The sequence below is a fragment of the Heptranchias perlo genome, chromosome 9, assembly GCF_035084215.1.
Source record: "Heptranchias perlo isolate sHepPer1 chromosome 9, sHepPer1.hap1, whole genome shotgun sequence".
In the NCBI taxonomy this organism is placed as follows: domain Eukaryota; kingdom Metazoa; phylum Chordata; class Chondrichthyes; order Hexanchiformes; family Hexanchidae; genus Heptranchias; species Heptranchias perlo.
In genome coordinates, this window is record NC_090333.1 from 36,522,535 (window position 1) to 36,546,257 (window position 23,723).

Below are 23,723 nucleotides of genomic sequence, written 5' to 3' on the forward strand. Positions count from 1 at the left end.
ACAATTGTTCTTATAAGGACAGGCTCTTTCTTTTGTACGGGTTTGCACTGGCTGGCATCAAGACTCTTGAAAATGGTGAGAACCTGGAGCAAGAAACCCAGGTTACCACCCCGTGCCCCCCCCCCGCCCCCTCTTTTCAGCAACACAGTTTTTGAAGCAATTGAACAGCAGAGTCTCTGGATTAAATCTTTCTTCTGAAAATTAAAAAAACAAGAATCTAGGAATCCAACTGCAGCTGTAACCCACTGAGTTGCTCAGCCCAACTATTTTTTCTCAGCTCAACACAGTATTTTACCTTCATATTGCACTTCATAGTGTATGGTTCTCAATATGTTTAAAAGAGGTTCAACAATACAAGGATGTACGATCTTCACAACCGTCTAAACAAGAACAAAAATGTACAGTAAGATACCAGGTTTATACATTTAAAAAACATCTCTTATCAAACTTTTTTTTTTAAAATCCCCTCTTTCAGATTCTCCAGCACCATTTCTTGGCACAAAAGGCCAATATACAGCCTCCTGCCAGTCCTCTGCCAACAGTGCTCTATAACTGGTCACTAGGTGGTCCAGGACAGTAGCTTGAAGTGACTCTCCCCGTGACTTTTTTTCTTTCCTTACTGTTATGGAGTAAATTAACTGACTTGGTAATACAAAATTGTTCTGCACTGTCAGAAGTGCCACCTTTCGGATGAGAGGTTAAACTGAGGTGGTCCTATCTATTTTCTCAGGTGGATGTAAAAGATCCCATGGCACTATTCGAAGAGGAGCAAGGGAGGTCTCCCGGTGTCCTGGCCGATGTTTATCCCTCAATCAACATCATTAAAACAGATGATGTGGTTATTATCTCATTGCTGATCTTGCTGTGCGCAAATTAACCTCCGCGTTTCCCTAAATGAAAGTAGTAACTACACTTCAAAATTATTTCATTGGCTGCAAAGCACTTTGAGAAATCCTGAGGTCATGAAAGGCACTACGTAAATACAATTTCTTTCTTTCTTTAACCTTTCTCAGGAGTATACTTGGTAATGAGTAGTTTTTGTATTGATTAAATGCCATAGCATGGCAGTCTTTCATTGCTCAGGATACTTCTAACAAATGGAAGCTGTCAGGTTTGTTGTGGTATAAAGGTTCTTTTTAAAAAGAAATTTTAAATTTCTCAAGCCCGACCTCAACCCGCCGAGTTTTAATGGAAGCTGGTTGGGGGCCGGGCAACCAACCCGCTCTCAGGAGGCAGGTCAGTCAGTAAAATCTTTTAAGGAGGCTAAGAGCCTCCATTTTACCTAAATTTTTATTTTTAACCCATGGAGACTGGGTTTCCTGGGCCGCGGGAATTCCAGCAGGTAAAAGGAGGCGAGAAGGGCCGAATCCATGAGGTAAGTGCATTTACATCACTGCTTGTGGGCCAGGAGGAGTAGGAGTACTTCCCCTGGCCCCCAAGCTAACCTCTTTACACACCCTGAGATCAGATCCCACGATGTCCAACTCCCCCCAACCCCTGCAATCTCCAACTCCCACTACGATGTCCGACTCCTCCCGTGTTGGCCCCCCCCTCCTCCATCCCTCCAAACTCCGACTTATCTTCCATCCGCTCTCCGGCTACTTTCCTGCCCAACAGGCAGCCAGGCCTGTCAATCAAGCTGGCTGTCAAGCCAGAAACCTTCTGAAAAATTTTAAAACAGGACCTACCATTAAATTCGGTTGGACCTGCGAGAAACCCTTGCTTTTCGGGTCTCCCTTGGCTGGCAAGTCTAGAAATAGGGGGCGTAGTTTCAGGATAAGGGATCAACCATTTAGGACTGAGATGGGGAGGAATTTCTTCAGTCAGAGGGTTGTGAATCTTCGGAATCCTCTACCCCAGAGGGCTGTGGATGCTGAGACATTGAGTATTTTCAAGGCTGAGATAGATAGATTTTTGGACTCTAAGGGAATCAAGGGATGTGAGGATCGGGCGGGAAAGTGGAGTTGAGGCCAAAGATCAGCCATGACCGTACTGAATGGCAGAACAGGCTCGAGGGGTCGTATGGCCTACTCCTGCTCCTATTTCGTATGTTCTCCCATCCACAACCTCCACCCCCCCCCCCACTTCCCGGCTCCAAGTGAATACTGGGGCCCATATCGCATCTGTTGGAGGTTCCACCAGCTGATGGTTCTGGATTACCGAAACAAGGATGGATGACAGAAACTCAGGAATTTGCCAGTATTTTTTTTAGGGAAAAAGCCAATCAAAATAGTGACATTTGACACAGGCATATGACTAATAAGAGTGACTATTAAAATTCTGTTGGTGATTAGCACATTTCTATTTCTTTTCAACTCCCTTGAAATGGCTAATTGTGTTAAAACCAATACGCAAAATCTGTAACCATGTAATGGTCATCAAAAAAGTGTAAAAAGAAAATTCTGGTTATATTACAAATTTCCAGAACTCTGACGGTTTATTTAACAGGATACCATAAAAATTAGCTGTTGTTGAATCCTATTCTGTATCTCATATCACTGTGATAGAGGAGACCTGGGGCAGGATGCCTGGATCTCCTTCTGGCTAGAAAGAGATGCATGGGACTAAAAAAGGTCAGAACAGCAGCAAAAAAATTAAAGTTAAAAATAAAAGGGCAACATTAAACAAATTAAGGAATCTCAAAGTATGCATATCAATTACCCTGATTTTAGATTAAATCCAATGTGAAACATTATGGGTAAACAGAGTCCTCATTTACTGTTCTTATTGTTTCTCACCTGCACAGTCCTCAATGTCTGAAGAGCCAGTTGTTGTACTTTTGAGGAGGTGCATGGCAACAATGCAATCAGTCCTTTGTAAACTTGTAGTTGATACTTTGGGTTGCCTTGGGCTAGTAATTCCAACAAGATCTGAGCCTGTTCTTGGGTCTTTTCCATTTTCGACTTTGCTAAACACTCTGCAACATTTCTCACACCTTATTTTTTTTTAAATATAAAATATTTAAAAAGGCAAGGCCAAATTATTATTCATTGCCACTTTAGTTATTGCAGAATGCATTTAACTATATTTATACAGATGAGACAACAACACAATGCATCACTATGGCACTCCAACATGCTGTTGCACAGTGGCAGCACATGAATCTATAGCTAAACAACTCTCTGTTATCTCTGTGTCACTCTGAAACAGCTGCTAGCAAGTGCACAATTACAACATCGCAAAGATGATTCTCAATGATCTCCACCCCCTCCCCCCCAACCAGAGTGAATGAGCCTGTCTTCTACTTAGTAAATCCCCCCAGTGACATGGTGGAGGTCGATAATTCTACTCTCCATTCACAGTTTCTCATCTTTTGCAAAGTGTCACATTGCCCCATACACACTCTTATTGGACTCCAGTTGCAAGAGTCCACATTAGCTAATTTGTTGTTTTGAGGGCTTTGCCATTTATTCTTCAGCATAAACTACCATTAATTACATGTAGAGGAGGCATCTACCATCTACCAGGTAAATGAAAAGCAATGCACATCATGTAACCCCTTCGCATATTATCAGCGGGAATAACAATTTGAATTTTTGGCTTTTTTTTCCCTACTAAAGCCACAATAATTCCTACACAAGAAATGTGTTATGTCCATGTTCATGGTTTAGAGATGTCAAATTTGATTTAATACTCAAAGTAAGAAAATAACTATATAAACCAATATGCAAATCTCTACAATCTGGAAAATACACTCTTGCATCTTACATATTGATTTGGGCAGATTTGTGCAGGACAGACAGTTGTAAGATACCACGGAGCTGATAATGCGAATGCTGGACGAAAGTCCTGGAACGCTGAGGGACATCGAGTGCCAGCTCCCTGTATTATTAAGTACGGAGGCCTGAAACACTCCTGAGGCATGTAGTACGACCCAAAGTGGGTGATGAATGTAAAGTCACTGGGAGCCTGCATGCAAACAAAGCTTTTTTAAGGCCATACGAAAAACTTAATTGGAGGTCTTCCCATAATGCAACTGGACCATCTAAGCAGCGCTTCAACTGCACAGCACCCAAATAGAATGGGCATTGAAAGTGAGGCCTTAATACATTTTTTAAAAATTTTCCTGCCTGGCCCTTCTCCATCATTCACCCTTTATCACCCCAGCCCCTGTGCTCCCCTCTACCCAGAAAATGCCGTTAGTGTTTCACTGGCTGCTCGCAACTGAAATTCCAGCCCGAGTCCCCAGCACGTCACACTGCACTTTGGAACCTCCATAAAACTATGTTAATGAGCTGACCTCACAATATAGGGTGAGATCAGCTCACTTGGGGACAGGTACGGCCAGCACTACATAGCCAGAGTCACAGAAATCGGTGCCAAAGTGTTAGATTACCGTAGCTTTCACAGATTAGTTCCTTGTACTTTCGTCCAGCATTCGCAATAATTTGAAGTAATTTTAATGCTTCTTGTTTGTTGTCTTCTCGCAATTGTTTAAGTCGCAGAATCTCCAGAAAAGTCAAAAGGCCACCAACTTCTAAAACTTCTACCAGATACCGATGACTGAAATCAATTTTTAAAAAATCAGGTGTTTAAACATGGTATAATTGTCGAAGAGCAATATTTTAGGTAATATTTGCACACATATACACAGAATTTGTAAAAAAATGTAAATAACAAGCCTTCATATAAATAGAAATTTGCTCTGTAGACTGTAGTGAATATACTTAGATTATCTACACCAACCAGAAAGGAACAGTTCAATTCAAAATATCTAACTGAAAAAACTTGTAGAAGATGGTTTCTCAAATTTTACATTACTATATTAGATGATTTACATATAAGTAAAATTAAAAAGGTCATTGGACTGAAAGTGTTAAAATGCACAGCTTCCAGGATCAAATAGGAATGAAAGAAATATATATTCTTACTGTGTAATTAAAGTATATATAGGTATGTTGGTAAAGATAATATTCTATATTAACAGTTACAGTAATTGTTATCCTGATCAGGATAGAATTAGAACTATTCGGGGGGTAGTGCATTACAGTGCCGAGACAGTGGAAGCCACAGATCCAATTAGTAATGTTGCTGAGTTCCCAATCACAACTGCACTGCTGTGAAAAAGTATGGAGTGGAGGACAAGAACCTTCCTATAAATACGAAGAAAGTGAACGACAGAACCAACTACGAGTCTGTTGTCCACCTTCTAGCAGCAGCTCAAAGTAGCGTTAACAGAGGTCTTGGATCGGAGCCTTATTTCCCATCTACAGCTGGCATGTGCTCCAGGGCAACAATTGGAAGGTTCATATCTTCAACAAAAAAAAATTGAGATATTGATGATATAAACATTTTTAAAATATTATTGCCACAATTAAATTAATGCTTACCCACTTGCTGCTGATAAAAATACACCAATGGCTTGTAATTGCTCAGTTACGCAGGTACCAACCATGTAGCTGTTCAAAGAAGTTAAGTATTTAAGAAAATATTTGTTATTCTCCTGTTATATGGTACTAAAGAACAATGCTCCCAACTTCCAGTAAATGTATAAACTGTACATAATTTAATATCTTAAAGTGCTTTTTTATTCTATTAAATATGCATAAATTAGAACCATTTTTAAGGACTATGTCCATAACTATTGGCTTTTTCAGAGTACAGTGAGTTTTTTGTTTTACTTTCTCTATCCCTCCCAAACTTAAAGTGATAAGTGTAAAACTGTGATTTCTAGAATGATTGACTCCTTTATCTGTGGAAATTGGCTGGACAGAATTCAAACGTACTGAGATATACGGTCAGGACACGTATACAAGTCTGTTGATATTATGTTAAATGCATTGTACAGTGCACTGGTCAGACCACACTTGCACATTTTGTACAATTCTGGTTACCATCGTACAAAATGTGCAAGCATCAGAGATGATGCAAAGAAAAACTACAAAAGTGATTTCAAATGTAAAAGGGATGAACTATGAGGAAAGCTTAAATGCACTCAGTCTCCACAGCCTAGAAAAGACAGTTGAGAGAAACACACTACAGAATATTAATATTAAATGAATTAGATAAGGTAAATCTGCATATTACTTTAAAATAAGGCACAATAGTTGGATGAGAGGTCCAATGTAAGCCACTGAAAAGTAAATTTAGATTAGATTTCAAAAGGAACTACTTCATGCAAAGGATGATAAATGCCTGGCATAATTTCCCAGACACAGTGGCAGGGAAATTTACCATAGAGTGTCCAAAACATTGCTGAAGGGTAATCTGGGAGAATTAAAATGGTATTATAGAAATGTGCTTTGATTGTCCAAATGGCCTTTTCTAATCCTTCACTTTCTCCATGTTATGTACATGGAACATTATGAATTCCACTCCTCCTCAGTACTCTTTGTACTTCACCGAAAATAGTGATCATTATGGATGTTGTCCGTTAAAACTGGTTGAAATCATAACATATGTGCTATTGTGGGCAACGTTTGCCTGATTTTGGCTTATTATAGCATAGTAATGACTGTGCAGTCCAGTTGAAAATTTTCAGACAAGATACAGTAGAGCTTTGATGCTCTAACTTGTTGTGTCATGCAACATTAGGACATGGATTTCCACCTGCAATTGTCCATATAACATGCATCAGATCTGATCATTGCTGTTAGGGGGATGCATGGAGCATGAGCCAGCTTCTTCCTAGTAGGCAGGGGAAAAACAGTTACCCCAGCTTGCACTTGTGCATCTCCTGGTGGCTCGTTCAAGAGTAGCACTGGCAGAAATATGGGATTATCTCAGTAACCCTCTCAGCTGCAGATAATGTACATAGTCCAGAATACCCTGAAGGAACAGGAAGAAAACTAAACTTTACAAATGAGACTTACTGAAATGGGACTTCTTGTCTTTCACAATTCACTCCAGAATCTTCCCTGGGCTGTTTTTAATTTTTATGTATTTTATAAAGTTTGTGTAACTCTTTTAAATTAAGAAGCTGCCATGGCCTCTTTGGAGACCCTGCTCCCCGGCCAATGTCCCCTCCCGATGTCTGTACTCTTCTGGCGCTGACAGACTGCATCCCTGGCGCAGATAAGCCCACTATGAGCATTCCCATTCCCAGTGATAATCAGCCTAGAGATTCCCCCTGCTCCCCACAACTGCTGGCCTGCAGATTTAGCCAGATCCCTCCAGCAACTCGAAAAGACAAAGAAAGAAAAAGGAACAGGAAAGAGAAAAGCAGAACAAGACAGACCGAGAAAACCCATAAAGTGGAGAAATGGAAGAGAAAAAGACAGAAGGGAAGGAGCTGACAGAGAGACGGGAAGGAGGAAAGAATCAGAAACAAAGGAGATCAGAGAAAGAAAGAAATAGGGGAAGACTGCCAGAGAGAGAGAGAGAGAGAGAGAGAGAAAAAAAAAGAGGAAAAGGAGGAAGAGAGAGAGGTAGACAGACAACTACAACTCCTGCAATAAACAAACTGAAGCCCTGGCCAAATCACTCCAATTCCCAACAATGCTTTCCCTGCCAGATCCTTCCCACTTTCCATGGTGCAGGCCTGTGGGTCTGGCCAAACAAATCCTGTGACCCCAAAAATGACACAATCACATGAGAAAAAAAGAGTGCAGAAAGAAGTGGGAGAGAGTCAGAGAGACACAATGAGAAGCAGATAAGGAAAGAAAGCTGAACACAGCATACAGTAACAATGGATTTTGTACATTAAAAAAAACTGGTTTCAGGCCAGGTCCCAGGCTCCTAGCTGGAATGAACCTGGAACAAGTCAAGCCGCATTCTATTGGGCCTTTCCCACCCTCAAGAGTGGCATTTCTCTGCATCCACCTAAATTCTCCCAGAATCCAGGACTTCCTTTCATTGCATTCAAATCCCATAAGCACCCTCTCAATGCTATGGCATCCTGAGATCCCCTTCCCAATACTACCATATTCTGGGACACCTACTCCAGTATTTTCATACCCTGAGACCTCCTCAAGGTACCTCCCCCAACATGTTCTCCAACTCTGAAACTGCACTCCTAACAGCTTCCAGACCCTAACAACTTCACTCTCTGCAACTGGACCCCTTCCACTCCCACAGTACTCCAAACACCAGAAACCTCTTGAACATTCCTTCACCTTCTCTACCAAGTGCTGACAAACTGCTACCCCCCCCCCCCCCCCCGCCCACCCACCAATGCTCAAAGACACCTGCTGCCACCCCACTCAATTATGCTACCATATCCTGGACCCACTGCTCATTCATTCATTTATTTATGGGATATGGGCATCGTTGGCAAGGCCATCATTTATTGCCCATCCCTAGTTGCCCTTGAGAAGGTGGCGGTGAGACATCTTCTTGAACCGCTGCAGTCCGTGTGGCGAAGGTTCTCCCACAGTGCTGTTAGGAAGGGAGTTCCAGGATTTTGACCCAGCGACGATGAAGGAACGGCGATATATTTCCAATCAGGATGGTGTGTGACTTGGAGGGGAACATGCAGGTGGTGGTGTTCCCATGCGCCTGCTTCTAGGTGGTAGAGGTTGCGGGTTTGGGTGGTGCTGTCGAAGAAGCCTTGGCGAGTTGCTGCAGTGCATCTGCCGAACCCCGTAACCTTCTACCACTTCTGCCAAACCCCAGCAATCATACAGTAAACCGAAACCTTTATTCCATCCCCCAGTCCTACCAAGCCCCATGTTCCACTATTACAGCAGGCAATCTTCATAACTGCTGATAAACTCAACAAGCTGCCCTCCCAACTACTGCTAAACCTGTCATACCAATCGACAATCTGCTGTGTTACCCACCATATTCCTGCACATCCTCCAAAAAAAACTCTTGACTCCTCTGTCCTTGCAAATGACCTCCCTTTCTTCTCCAATGTTCTTGAATGTGTTGTTACCTCCCAAATCTGTGTCCATCTGTCATGCAACTCCATGTTTGAATCTCTCCAATCAGATTTCCACCCCTGCCACAGCACTGAAATGGCCCTAATCAAAGTAACTAATGATATCCTCTGTGATTGTGGTGCACTATCTCTCCTTGTCCTTCTCGATCTCTTTATAGCCTTTGAACAGTTGACTACATCATCTTCCTCCAAAGCCTCTCTTGCATTGTCCAGCTCAATGGGACTGCCCTTGCTTGGTTCCACTTTTACCTAGCCAATCATAGTGACAGCATCTCCATCAATGGTTTATTTTCCCGCACCCACGTCATTACCTCTGGAGTCCCCCAACGATCTATCCTTGGTCCCCACTTCTTCCTTATCTATATGCTAACCCTTGAAGACATCATCTGAAAAGATGGGGTCAGCTTCCACCTGTATGCTGATGACACCAAGGTCTACCTTATCTCTTGACCCCTCCGCTGCCTCTGTGTTGTCAGCCTGTTTGTCCGTCATCCAGCTCTGGATGAGCCTCAATTTCCTCCAGTTAAACATTAGGAAGACCAAGGCCATCGTCTTCGGCCCCCACACAAACTCTCTCGCCACCAAATCCACTCCCCTCCTTGACCACTGGCTCAGATTGAACCAGATTGTTCACAATCTCGGTTTCCTTTTTGACCTCAAGCTGAGCTTCGGACCCCATATCCTCTCCATCAATAAAGACAGGCTACTTCCACCTCCATCTCCACTCCTGCCTCATCTTCTGCCAAAACCTTCATCCATGCCTTTAAGGTGTCAGCTGTGGCTCAGTGGGAGCACTCTGGCCTCTGAGTCAGAAGGTTGTGAGATCAAGTCCCACTGCAGGGAATGAGCACAAAAAAAAAATCTAGGTTGACACTCTTGTGCAGTACTAAAGGAGTAACGCGCTCTTGGAGATGCTATTTTTCGGATGAGACGTTAAACCCATCTGCCTTCTCAGGTGGATGTAGAAGGCCCCATAGCACTGATAACTCTGAGTTCTTCAACTCTGGCCTCGTGCATCCCCCTCCCTTCGCCCCACCATTGGCAGTCATTCCTTCAGTCGTCTAGGCCCCATGCTCAGGAATTCCCTCTCTTAAACCCCTCTGCCTCTCCACCTCCCTCCCCTTTAATAATCTCCTTAAAACCCAACTCTTTGACTAAGCTTTTGGTCATCCCTCCTTACTTGGTTTAGTATACATTTCTGTCTGATTAGCATAGAATCATACAGTGCAGAGGAGGCCATTCAGCCCATCATGCCTGTGCCAGCTCTTGAAAGAACTATCCAATTAGTCCACACCCCTGTTCTTCCCTCATAGCCCTGCAACATTTTCCTTTTCAAGTATATATCCAATTCCCTTTTGAAAATTACTTCTGAATCTGCTTCCACCACCCTTTCAGGTAGTGCTCTACTGTGTCTGATAAATTGATGCCAGAAATTCAAACTTTGGTGAAAGACAAAGACTGCAAAGTTTCACACTGAATGGTGGTAACTGTTTGTTAATTAAATATACACGTGAAATACATTTACCTGTATTTTAGTGTCAGGCGTTTTCTACTAAAAATTAGTGCACGTGGCTAAATCGGTGTTTCCGTAACTTGTGGCTAGCCTGCAATTTCTACTGGACAACACTGCCTAAAGCATTCTTAAATTTTAGCAATGTGGTTGAATCTTTCCCTAATGCTGCCAACCCATCCCATTTTTCCCCTCTCTCTCCTGAAAATGTTATAAACACGAATATAAAGTTCCCAGTCCTGGCCAAACCTAAGCTGTCTCTGCTACAGCTACTATATCATATCAGATACATTCCTGTCCTTATCAAACAGGATACCCTTCCAATTACCATCATCAATACCACAGGAACATTTTATTTATAATTTTTATATATACGCACACATTGTATATTTCTGTCCACAGTGGCTAAATCAAAATATGATTCTTTTTAAGATATGCAAAAAAATTCTTATTACATTTTGTAACAGTGAACTGCCTCACATTGTTTCCCCTTCTGATTTTCATTGATTAGTTTAAAAGTAAAACATTCTCTGACAATTTAACAGAAGACAGCTGTTAAAATTCAGTCTAAAGGAAAGGATACGTTAATCTGAGCCATGCTGTCAATCTTGTGAGAAACAAACTGGCTCCTTGAGCAAACTGTAATTCCAGCTCTGGACCAGTTTTACCTCTATTTGTATTTATAAAGTCATTCAATATACAATGTCGGACAGCTTTGGTCCCATGGTCCCAATCCTGTAGATAACCCATAAGTGTACAAATTTCCATTTGCTCTTTTGATGAAGCCATTTTCTGAATGTTATTAATGTCTAGTCAGCTGAGGAAAAAAAAGTTAATATGTCAGCGTTTTAAATCCACACCTGTACTCAGCACAAATTCCAGTATTTATAAAAACTTATTAGTGAAAAACATAACCTGTTTCTGCTCAAATGTTAAACTTTCACATTTGATAAAAAGCAACCAAAAAAAACAATAAAAGTCAACAACAAAAAAATGTTCAGTTTTTGGAGGGTCATGTTGCTTTCTTAACCACTCCACCATCTACACCTAAAGATGGAATTTACAATAAACTTGCCCCTCCTGTTTTTTAATGTAAGGAGTCTTACAACACCAGGTTATAGTCCAACAGTTTTATTTGAAATCACAAGCTTTCGGAGGCTTCCTCCTTCGTCAGGTGAGTGTGGGATTCCATAAAGGTACAGCATATATAGTCAGAGAACAATGCCTGGTGATTACAGATAATCTTTCCAACTGCCCGTTATCAAGGCAATCAAAGGACTTGAATAGTGTTCAGACAGAGAAACATTACATACAAGACTACTGAATACACAAACGGTCAGAACACAAAGACAGAGAGAGAGAGAGAGAGAGAGAAAGAAAGAGAAACATCCGAAAGGCAGAGAAAGAGAGAGAATGACCAGTTGTATTAAAAACAGATAACTTTTTTTCACTGGTGGGGTTACATGTAGCGTGACATGAACCCGGTTGAGGCCGTCCTCATGGGTGCGGAACTTGGCTATCAATTTCTGCTCGACGATTTTGCGTTGTCGTGTGTCTCGAAGGCCGCCTTGGAGAATGCTTACCCGAAGATCAGAGGCTGAATGTCCTTGACTGCTGAAGTGTTCCCTGACTGGGAGGGAACCCTCCTGTCTGGCGATTGTTGCGTGGTGTCCGTTCATCCGTTGTCGCAGTGTCTGCATGGTCTTGCCGATGTACCATGCTCCGGGGCATCCTTTCCTGCAACGCATGAGGTAGACAACGTTGGCCAAGTCGCAGGAGTATGAACCATGTACCTGGTGGGTGGTGTCCTCTCGTGTGATGGTGGTATCTGTGTCGATGATCTGGCATGTCTTGCAGAGGTTGCTGTGGCAGGGTTGTGTGGTGTCGTGGACGCTGTTCTCCTGAAAGCTGGGTAATTTGCTGCGAACGATGGTCTGTTTGAGGTTAGGTGGCTGTTTGAAGGAGAGTAGTGATTTCGCCTCCGAAAGCTTGTGATTTCAAATAAAGCTGTTGGACTATAACCTGGTGTTGTAAGACTCCTTACATTTGTCCACCCCAGTCCATCACCGGCATCTCCACATCATGGCTACTAACGACACCACAAACTGCCGGCTCACAGTGGAGAGGATCTCCAAGAAGATCGCGCATATCGGCAACAGACATCAAGTTTCTACAGAGCTGCAAGAAAGCAGACAAGATCCCGAAAGGACTACAGATCACGAACCCACTCAAGTCGACATACAACTCAGATTACGCTGAGAGACTCTGCCGTCGTACCTCTCGCACACTCCGCAACCATCTCGTACACCAACTCTACAGCAGATGCCGCAACCGCGAAACCAAGATAGAGTCCATACTCTCAGCCTGTACTCAGGACACATCAGACCAGCTACGAGACACCGCCAAACAGACGAGGCAACGAAAGTATACTGCCTACATGAAAACCAAGCGCAGGAAGCTTGAGAAGCTTGGCATCACCACCAGCATCAACCAAGCCTCCCCCGGTACCACAGTTGCAACCACAGGGAAGTCTATCGTCAATTTGTCCGACCAGACCCTTCAACCAGACGAAATCGAAGTTCTCAGCCAAGGGCTCAATTTCTGCCCCACCACCAAAATGGACCCAATCGGTCTTGCGGCGGACACAGAGGAATTCACCAGGAGAATGAGGCTCCGGGAATTCTTCCACAAATCCCAAGATTTCAGCAGCGAACCCAATGAGACAATCAACGATCCAGAACAGCAGACAGAGGGATCCGCGGTACAGCAACCGAAGAAGAAAGAGTCAAATTGGACTCCTCCGGAGGGTCGCTGCCCTAAGCTTGATATGTATGCTCAAGCTGTCAGGAGATGCGTCAACGCCAGATTCATCAGCCGCACTCACAAGACAGTCCAGAACGACACCCGAGCACAACGCAACCCCATTGACGCTCTCAAGACCAACCACAACATCGTCATCAAACCAGCGGACAAAGGAGGAGCCATCGTCATACAGAACAGAACGGACTATTGCAAAGAAGCATACCGACAACTGGACAACCAGGAACACTACAGACGGTTACACGCAGATCCGACCAAAGAACACACCCACCAGCTCAACAAACTGATCAAGACCTTCGATCCAGACCTTCAAAGCATCCTACGCGCTCTCATCCCACGTACTCCCTGCGTGGGAGACTTCTACTGCCTCCCAAAGATACACAAATCCAACACACCCGGACGTCCTATCGTATCAGGCAACGGAACCCAGTGTGAGAACCTCTCCGGATACATCGAGGGCATCCTGAAACCCATCGTACAGGGAACCCCCAGCTTCTGTCGCGACACTACAGACATCCTACAAAAACTCAGCACCCACGGACCAGTTGAACCAGGAACACTTCTCACCACGATGGATGTCTCGGCACTCTACACCAGTATCCCCCACGATGACGGCATCGCTGCAACAGCCTCAGTACTCAACACCAACAACAGCCAATCTCCAGACGCCATCCTACAACTCATCCGCTTCATCCTGGATAACAATGTCTTCACCTTCGATAACCAGTTCTTTACCCAAACACATGGAACAGCCATGGGGACCAAATTCGCACCCCAATACGGCAACATTTTCATGCACAAGTTCGAGCACGACTTCTTCACTGCACAGGACCTCCAACCAACGCTATACACCAGATACATCGACGACATTTTCTTCCTATGGACCCACGGCGAAGAATTACTGAAGAGACTACAAGATAACATCAACAAGTTCCATCCCACCATCAAACTCACCATGGACTACTCCTCAGAATCGGTTTCATTCTTGGACACACGAATCTCCATCAAAGACGGGCACCTCAGCACCTCACTCTAACGCAAGCCCACGGACAACCTCACAATGCTCCACTTTTCCAGCTTCCACCCTAACCACGTCAAAGAGGCCATCCCCTATGGACAGGCCCTGCGAATACACAGGATCTGCTCAGACAAGGAGGAACGCGATGGACACCTACAGACGCTGAAAGACGCCCTCGTAAGAATGGGATATGACGCTCGACTCGTTGATCGACAGTTCCGACGGGCCACAGCGAAAAATCGCATAGACCTCCTCAGAAGACAAACACAGGACACAACCAACAGAGTACCCTTCGTCGTCCAGTACTTCCCCGGAGCGGAGAAACTACACCATGTTCTTCGCAGCCTTCAACATGTCATCGATGACGACGAACACCTCGCTAAGGCCATCCCCACGCCTCCACTACTCGCCTTCAAACAGCCACCCAACCTCAAACAGACCACCGTTCGCAGCAAATTACCCAGCTTTCAGGAGAACAGCATCCACGACACCACACAACCCTGACACAGCAACCTCTGCAAGGCATGCCAGATCATCGACACAGATACCACCATCACACGAGAGGTCACCATCCACCAGGTACATGGTTCATACTCCTGCGACTCGGCCAATGCTGTCTACCTCATACGTTGCAGGAAAGGATGCCCCGGAGCATGGTACATCGGCGAGACCATGCAGACACTGCGACAACGGATGAACGGACACCGCGTAACAATCTCCAAACAGGAGGGTTCCCTCCCAGTCAGGGAACACTTCAGCAGTCAAGGACATTCAGCCTCCGATCTTCGGGTAAGCGTTCTCCAAGGCGGCCTTCGAGACACACGACAACGCAAAATCGTCGAGCAGAAATTGATAGCCAAATTCCGCACCCATGAGGACGGCCTCAACCGGGATCTTGGGTTCATGTCACGCTACATGTAACCCCACCAGTGAAAAAAAGTTATGTTTTTAATACAACTGGTCATTCTCTCTCTTTCTCTGCCTTTCGGATGTTTCTCTCTCTCTCTGTCTTTGTGTTCTGACCGTTTGTGTATTCAGTAGTCTTGTATGTAATGTTTCTCTGTCTGAACACTATTCAAGTCCTTTGATTGTCTTGATAACGGGCAGTTGGAAAGATTATCACCAGGCATTGTTCTCTGACTATATATGCAGTATCTTTATGGAATCCCACACTCAACTGACGAAAGAGGAAGCCTCCGAAAGCTTGTGATTTCAAATAAAGCTGTTGGACAATAACCTGGTATTGTAAGACTCCTTACATTTGTCCACCCCAGTCCATCACCAGCATCGCCACATCCTGTTTTTTTTATACCATTGACAACTTTCTCACACATAAGCCTTCTCTTTCAGGACCCCTGCTCATGTCTTCTGCTCTGTTCCCAGAGCTTCGATCCTTGAACTGAACTTTGTTTGGGTCATTAGATTTTTCGGTTGCTTCACACAAGCATATCGTCAGTGCTTCTCCTTGATGCGTTTTTATCCATCACTGGCAAACACATTGTGGCACTGTTTTCCTGGATTCTGTTTATGCATGGTAAAGTAAAAATTCATAGGTGAAGGAGGAAAATTACTAAAGAGGGAAGAAAAAAAAGGCATAAGGAGAATACGCAGGAGGGCCCCTGCCCTGAGTATGATATAGCAGTAGCCACCTCAACGTCCCTGTACGTTTCTTGCCTCTCCCTCTTTGTGTCGCCAATTTGCCTATTTTGATCCATAAATAACGCTACGGGAGACCCGCTAGTATGTACTTAAATACGTTTGCAGTTATCACTCTCTGGTCCAGAATATTCCATTCTGTAACAGGTACATTGTCAACGTATACAGACATTTTAAATGATTTATTGACAGTTATTTCGCTTGAATTTCAACAAATGATATAGAAGAGAACTGTGCTTTGTAACTTAACTTTTTACTATCCATTTTATCATTTGAAAACGGGAAAGATCAATAAACTAAAGTGGAAACTTTTATTAGTGTGACTTTTCCCTCTTATTAGCTGGTATCCTTACCGAACTTAATCAATCGTTATTGCTTCGAGGACGTGTTTGGCCGATTCAGCATTTCAGAAGTTGATTGTTTTAATGAATGTCAAATTTCTTTTACTTACCAAGTAATATTGATATATTAAATGTGACAACATTATTTCACTCAGTGCAACCGACCTTGGGATAACTACACCCGAACAGCGGAAACGGCATAATTGGCGTTCCCGTTAGCCAATTGCTTCATTACAATATAGGGCTGAGCCTTAGCAAACCAATCAGAGCTGTTGAATGGGAGAAGGGGGCGGGACACTCTGCCATCAGGTTGGTCTGATGCTCCTGCTCGGTCCGTTACTAAGGAAGTGAAGGCCTCGCAATAAGACACTTCCGGATTGGTTGGTTCTGGGTGTTTACGGTTTAACGTTGATCGTGTAGACCACAGGTTCAAGTCCAAGAAAGGGGCGACTGGCGGTTAAACGATGGGAGATACCGACCTGGAATATACTATCGTCTTCCCTGATCCCACCGCTTCAGGTGAAGTTTGCTCTGTGTTCCGATTTTGCTGAAAGTCACTCCCTGGGTACCTTAGTACCTGCCGTAGTCCGCGCGCGCTCTTCACCTGGCGACCGGACCTCCGCATGCGTGAGAATAGCTTCTGAGAGCCGGTTAGGCAGGTATCTGAGGTGATATGAAGACATTATTTATTTATACATTTATTAGCTTTAAAGAATTCCGCGAACTAGACCGCTGTCTAGAATTTCGATGATGTGGAGATGCCGGTGATGGACTAGGGTGGACAAATGTAAGGAATCTTACAACACCAGGTTATAGTCCAACAGTTTTATTTGAAAATCACAAGCTTTCGGAGATTATCTCCTGTGACTCGGCCAACGTTGTCTACTCATACGTTGCAGGAAAGGATGCCCCAGAGCATGGTACATTGGCGAGACCATGCAGACACTGTGACAACGGATGAACGGACACCGCGCAACAATCGCCAGAAAGGAGGGTTCCCTCCCAGTCAGGGAACACTTTAGCCATCAAGGACATTCAGCCACCGATCTTCGGGTAAGCATTCTCTAAGGCGGCCTTCGAGACACATGACAACGCAAAATCGTCGAGCAGAAATTGATAGCCAAGTTCCGAACCCATGAGGACGGCCTCAACCGGGATCTTGGGTTCATGTCACGCTACACGTAACCCCACCAGCAGGAAAAAAAAGTTATCTGTTTTTAATACAACTGGACATTCTCTCTCTCTCTCTGTCTTTCGGGTCTCTTTCTCTCTTTGTCTGTGTAATTTGACCCATTGTGTATTCAGTATACTGGGACCTACTGTTTTCCGTGGCTAACCTGTCTGAACACCAACGACACCGTTGATTGGTGTGATGGTGTCCCAGCCTAATATGATATGTGATTTGAGAACCTCTCATTCACTCACTCACCTGACGAAGGAGATAATCTCCGAAAGCTTGTGATTTTCAAATAAGACTGTTGAACTACAACCTGGTGTTGTAAGATTCCTTAGAATTTCGAAGCACAGTGGTTTCTGTGTGTGTTAATCCATTCCTATTGCAAGTTATAATGTTGATTTTTTTTGCTGAGTAGTTATTTCTTTCTATCTATTCATGTGGCATATCACATTGAGGTTGTCGCCTAAGTCCAAAACTGAACAAGATCGAATCATGATGGTGTGCAATTTCAGTGCCCCGCTCAACCCTGAGTTGAGTTTCAAACAATGTATGTAGTAAATGTCAAATTTCTTTTACTTAACAAGTAATATTGATATATTAAATGTGACAACACAGTTTCACACAGTGCAACCTAACTTGGGGGGAAAAAACACCCGAATAGACTAAACGACATAATTGATGTTCCAGTTAGCCAATTGCTCCATCACAATATAGGGCTGGGCCCTAACACACCAATCAAATGTAAGGAGTCTTACAACACCAGGTTATAGTCCAACAGTTTTATTTGAAATCACAAGCTTTCGGAGGCTTCCTCCTTCGTCAGGTGAGTGTGGGATTCCATAAAAGTACAGCATATATAGTCAGAGAACAATGCCTGGTGATTACAGATAATTTTTCCAACTGCCCGTTATCAAAGCAATCAAAGGCCTTGAATGGTGTTCAGACAGGGAAACATTACATACAAGACTACCGAATACATAAACGGTCACAACACAAAGACAGAGAGAGAGCAAGACATACCCGAAAGGCAGAGAAAGAGATAGAATGACCAGTTGTATTATAAACAGATAACTTTTTTTTCGCTGGTGGGGTTACATGTAGTGTGAAATGAACCCAAGATCCCGGTTGAGGCCATCCTCATGGGTGCGGAACTCGGCTATCAATTTCTGCTCGACGATTTTGCGTTGTCGTGTGTCTCGAAGGCCGGCTTGGAGAACGCTTACCCGAGGATCGGAGGCTGAATGTCCTTGACTGCTGAAGTGTTCCCCGACTGGGAGGGAACCCTCCTGTCTGGCGATTGTTGCGCGGTGTCCGTTCATCCGTTGTCGCAGTGTCTGCATGGTCTCGCCGATGTACCATGCTATCCTGCAACGTATGAGGTAGACAACGTTGGCCGAGTCGCAGGATTATGAACCATGTACCTGGTGGGTGGTGTCCTCTCGTGTGATGGTGGTATCTGTGTAGATGATCTGGCATGTCTTGCAGAGGTTGCTGTGTCAGGGTTGTGTGGTGTCGTGGACGCTGTTCTCCTGAAAGCTGGGTAATTTGCTGCGAATGATGGTCTGTTTGAGGTTGGGTGGCTATTTGAAGGCGAGTAGTGGAGGCGTGGGGATGGCCTTAGCGAGGTGTTCGCCGTCATCGATGACATGTTGAAGGCTGCGAAGAACATGGCATAGTTTCTCCGCTCCGGGGAAGTACTGGACGACGAAGGGTACTCTGGTTGTGTCCCGTGTTTGTCTTCTGAGGAGGTCTATGCGATTTTTGGCTGTGGCCCGTCGGAACTGTCGATCGACGAGTCGAGCATCATATCCCATTCTTACGAGGGCGTCTTTCAGCGTCTGTAGGTGTCCATCGCGTTCCTCCTCGTCTGAGCAGATCCTGTGTATTCGCAGGGCCTGTCCATAGGGGATGGCCTCTTTGACGTGGTTAGGGTGGAAGCTGGAAAAGTGGAGCATTGTTAGGTTGTCCGTGGGCTTGCGGTAGAGTGAGGTGCTGAGGTGCCCGTCTTTGATGGAGATTCGTGTGTCCAAGAATGAAACCGATTCTGAGGAGTAGTCCATGGTGAGCTTGATGGTGGGATGGAACTTGTTGTCATCGTGTAGTCTCTTCAGTGATTCTTCGCCGTGGGTAAAATGTCGTCGATGTATCTGGTGTATAGCGTTGGTTGGAGGTCCTGTGCAGTGAAGAAGTCGTGCTCGAACTTGTGCATGAAAATGTTGCCGTATTGGGGTGTGCATTTGGTCCCCAAGGCTGTTCCATGTGTTTGGGTAAAGAACTGGTTATCGAAGGTGAAGACATTGTGATCCAGGATGAAGCGGATGAGTTGTACGATGGCGTCTGGAGATTGGCTGTTGTTGGTGTTGAGTACGGAAGCTTGAGAAACTCAGCATCACCACCAACATCAACCAAGCCTCCCCCGGTACCACGGTTGCAACCACAGGGAAGTTTATTGTCAATTTGTCCGACCACACCCTTCAACCAGACGAAATCGAAGTTCTCAGCCGGGGGCTCAATTTCTGCCCCACCACCAAAATGGACCCAATCGGTCTTGCGGCGGACACAGAGGAATTCATCAGGAGAAGGAGGCTCCGGGAATTCTTCCACAAATCCCAAGATTTCAGCAGCGAACCCAATGAGACAATCAACGATCCAGAACAGCAGACAGAGGGATCCGCGGTACAGCAACCGAAGAAGAAAGAGTCAAATTGGACTCCTCCGGAAGGTCGCTGCCCTAAGCTTGACACGTATGCTCAAGCTGTCAGGAGATGCATCAACGCCAGATTCATCAGCCGCACTCACAAGACAGTCCAGAATGTCACCCGAGCACAACGCAACGCCATCGACGCTCTCAAGACCAACCACAACATCGTCATCAAACCAGCGGACAAAGGAGGAGCCATCGTCATACAGAACAGAACGGACTATTGCAAAGAAGCATACCGACAACTGGACAACCAGGAACACTACAGACGGTTACGCGCAGATCCGACCAAAGAACACACCCACCAGCTCAACAAACTGATCAAGACCTTCGATCCAGACCTTCAAAGCATCCTACGCGCTCTCATCCCACGTACTCCCCGCGTGGGAGACTTCTGCTGCCTCCCAAAGATACACAAATCCAACACACCCGGACGTCCTATTGTATCAGGCAACGGAACCCAGTGTGAGAACCTCTCTGGATACATCGAGGGCATCCTGAAACCCATCGTACAGGGAACCCCCAGCTTCTGTCGCGAAACTACAGACTTCCTACAAAAACTCAGCACCCACGGACCAGTTGAACCAGGAACACTTCTCACCACGATGGACGTCTCGGCACTCTACACCAGTATCCCCCACGATGACTGCATCCCTGCAACAGCCTCAGTACTCAACACCAACACCAGCCAATCTCCAGACGCCAACCTACAACTCATCCGCTTCATCCTGGATCACAATGTCTTCACCTTCGACAACCAGTTCTTTACCCAAACACACGGAACAGCAATGGGGACCAAATTCGCACCCCAATACGGCAACATTTTCATGCACAAGTTCGAGCACGACTTCTTCACTGCACAGGACCTCCAACCAACGCTATACACCAGATACATCGACGACATTTTCTCCCTATGGACCCACAACGAAGAATCACTGAAGAGACTACACGATGACATCAACAAGTTCCATCCCACCATCAAACTCACCATGGACTACTCCTCAGAATCGGTTTCATTCTTGGACACACGAATCTCCATCAAAGACGGGCACCTCAGCACCTCACTCTACCGCAAGCCCACGGACAACCTCACGATGCTCCACTTTTCCAACTTCCACCCTAACCACGTCAAAGAGGTCATCCCCTATGGACAGGCCCTGCGAATACACAGGATTTGCTCAGACGAGGAGGAACGCGATGGACACCTACAGACGCTGAAAGACGCCCTCGTAAGAACGGGATATGACGCTCGACTCGTCGATCGACAGTTCCGACGGGCCACAGCGAAATATCGCATAGACCTCCTCAGAAGACAAACACAGGACACAACCAACAGAGTACCCTTCGTTGTCCAGTACTTCCCCGGAGCGGAGAAACTACGCCATGTTCTCCGCAGCCTTCAACATGTCATTGATGATGACGAACACCTCGCTAAGGCCATCCCCACGCCTCCACTACTCGTCTTAAAACAGCCACCTAACCTCAAACAGACCATCGTTCGCAGCAAATTACCCAGCTTTAAGGAGAAAAGCGTCCACGACACCACACAACCCTGCCACAGCAACTTCTGCAAGACATGCCAGATCATCGACACAGATACCACCATCACACAAGAGGACACCACCCACCAGGTACATGGTTCATACTCCTGCGACTCGGCCAACGTTGTCTACCTCATACGTTGCAGGATAGGATGCCCCGGAGCATAGTACATCGGCGAGACCATGCAGACACTGCGACAACGGATGAACGGACACCGCGCAACAATCGCCAGACAGGAGGGTTCCCTCCCAGTCAGGGAACACTTCAGCAGTCAAGGACATTCAGCCTCCGATCCTCGGGTAAGCGTTCTCCAAGCCGGCCTTCGAGACACACGACAACGCAAAATCGTCGAGCAGAAATTGATAGCCGAGTTCCGCACCCATGAGGATGGCCTCAACCGGGATCTTGGGTTCATGTCACACTACATGTAACCCCACCAGCGAAAAAAAAGTTATCTGTTTTTAATACAACTGGTCATTCTATCTCTTTCTCTGCCTATCGGGTGTGTGTGTCTCTCTCTCTCTCTCTCTCTGTCTGTCTTTGTGTTGTGACCGTTTGTGTATTCAGTAGTCTTGTATGTAATGTTTCCCTGTCTGAACACCATTCAAGTCCTTTGATTGCTTTGATAATGGGCAGCTGGAAAGATTATCTGTAATCACCAGGCATTGTTCTCTGACTAAAGATGCTATAGTTTTATGGAATCCCACACTCACCTGACGAAGGAGGAAGCCTCCGAAAGCTTGTGATTTCAAATAAAACTGTTGGACTATAACCTGGTGTTGTAAGATTCCTTACATTTATCCACCCCAGTCCATCACCGGCATCTCCACATCACCAATCAAATGGGAGAAGGTGCTGGCGCACAACTGGTTTCGCCATCCGTTACCAGATCTGGCTGGATCACATCAAGCACTATCCGGCCCCGCTTTGCTGTGCCAAAATCGCTGATGACTCTAGAATCATCCTGGAAAGCGAAGAGAACCCCAGCTTCTTTTTTCACGACCAACCGTCTTCTTAAACCCCTCTCCCATGTCCCCTTCGCCCTCGCCTCGAACAACAAGCGCGAGGAGCTAATGGTTTGTTTTCTCCATGCATATCATCCCTGTCCTCACCAACCTCCATTTGGGTCCCCATTACCCCAGCATGTCGACTTTAAAATCCACACTCTCATTTTTATATCCTCCATGACTTCACAATACTTCACGAATCTTCTAAAGCCCTCTATCCTATCACTCACTCTTTGCTGTTCCAACTCTGGCTCACTATTTGCCCCCAATCTACCATCATCTTCAGCCTCTGTGCCCCTTCACTGGAACTTTCTTCCTAAACTGTTCCTCCTTACCACCTCTTTCCCCACCTTCAAAAATTTCCTCAAACTTGCCTTTAAGACACCTGCTAAAATTCTCTTTCACTTCCTGTTCTCCAATTATTGGGACATTTATTGTATGAAAGGTCCTATATTAAGTTCAAGTTGTTATTCTGATATTTCTTTACTAATGATGAAAATGCATTGAAAATGTTAATCACTGTAAGAAACAAAGAACTTGCATTTCTTTAGTGCCTTATTTTGTCATTAAGATAACTTCACATCTGATGAATTACTTTGAAGTCACTGTTCTTCCTGCTCTTCTTTTGAATAATAAGATGTTTTTTACATCCACATGAACAGGCGGATGTGGTAATAATAAAAAAGACAATAATCAGGAACAGGAACCGTAGCTGATCAGTTTATTGTTTCATCTGGAAAACAGCACCTTTGACAATGCAGCCCTTCTTCAGTACTGCACTAAATATCAGCCCAGATTATGTGGTCAAGTCCTAGATTGGGGCTTGAACTCAACTTTCTGATTCACAGGTGAGAGTTCTACCAACTGAGTCAAGCTGACACGTATTTAATACAGCTACATGAAAGTAGAACGCCATTGATTTCAGTGTCTCTGGGATAGGGAAGGAGGTATCAGACAGAATTTCTATTCCTGATTACTGTCTGAAAAAATACCACTATTTGTGCCTGGGTGCCTTCTATGACCAGTGGGCACCATGTGGAATCTTTGTTTTGACTCTACCTGATTTGACCTCTTGGATTTAATCTTGTTATTTTTGCTAAATTCTTTTTGGGTGGGCCAACCACTCCCTG

At 44.9% G+C, this 23,723-nt stretch overlaps 2 protein-coding genes across 7 annotated transcripts in view; one reads left to right on the forward strand and one right to left on the reverse strand.

The window, feature by feature from the left end:
- armh1 (armadillo like helical domain containing 1) overlaps nucleotides 1-16,356 on the reverse strand; it is a 38,483-nt gene extending 22,127 nt beyond the window's left edge. For 2 of the 3 annotated variants that reach the window (XM_067990195.1, XM_067990193.1), the window contains exons 1-6: nucleotides 16,277-16,356; nucleotides 10,915-11,148; nucleotides 5,331-5,399; nucleotides 4,337-4,503; nucleotides 2,739-2,935; nucleotides 296-380 (exon numbers count right to left, since the gene is read on the reverse strand). In XM_067990195.1, the coding sequence (XP_067846296.1) occupies nucleotides 296-380; nucleotides 2,739-2,935; nucleotides 4,337-4,503; nucleotides 5,331-5,399; nucleotides 10,915-11,120 (724 nt within the window). In that variant the 5' untranslated portion in view covers nucleotides 11,121-11,148; nucleotides 16,277-16,356. The other variant, XM_067990194.1, reaches the window with a different exon arrangement.
- A 193-nt stretch (nucleotides 16,357-16,549) lies between these two features.
- Nucleotides 16,550-23,723, forward strand: part of echdc2 (enoyl CoA hydratase domain containing 2) — a 48,327-nt gene continuing 41,153 nt past the window's right edge. For 2 of the 4 annotated variants that reach the window (XM_067990186.1, XM_067990189.1), the window contains exons 1-2: nucleotides 16,609-16,685; nucleotides 21,732-21,885. In XM_067990186.1, the coding sequence (XP_067846287.1) occupies nucleotides 21,738-21,885 (148 nt within the window). In that variant the 5' untranslated portion in view covers nucleotides 16,609-16,685; nucleotides 21,732-21,737. Of the gene's footprint in view, nucleotides 16,686-21,731; nucleotides 21,886-23,255; nucleotides 23,442-23,723 lie in introns of all 4 variants that reach the window. The other 2 variants (XM_067990188.1, XM_067990187.1) reach the window with 2 other exon arrangements.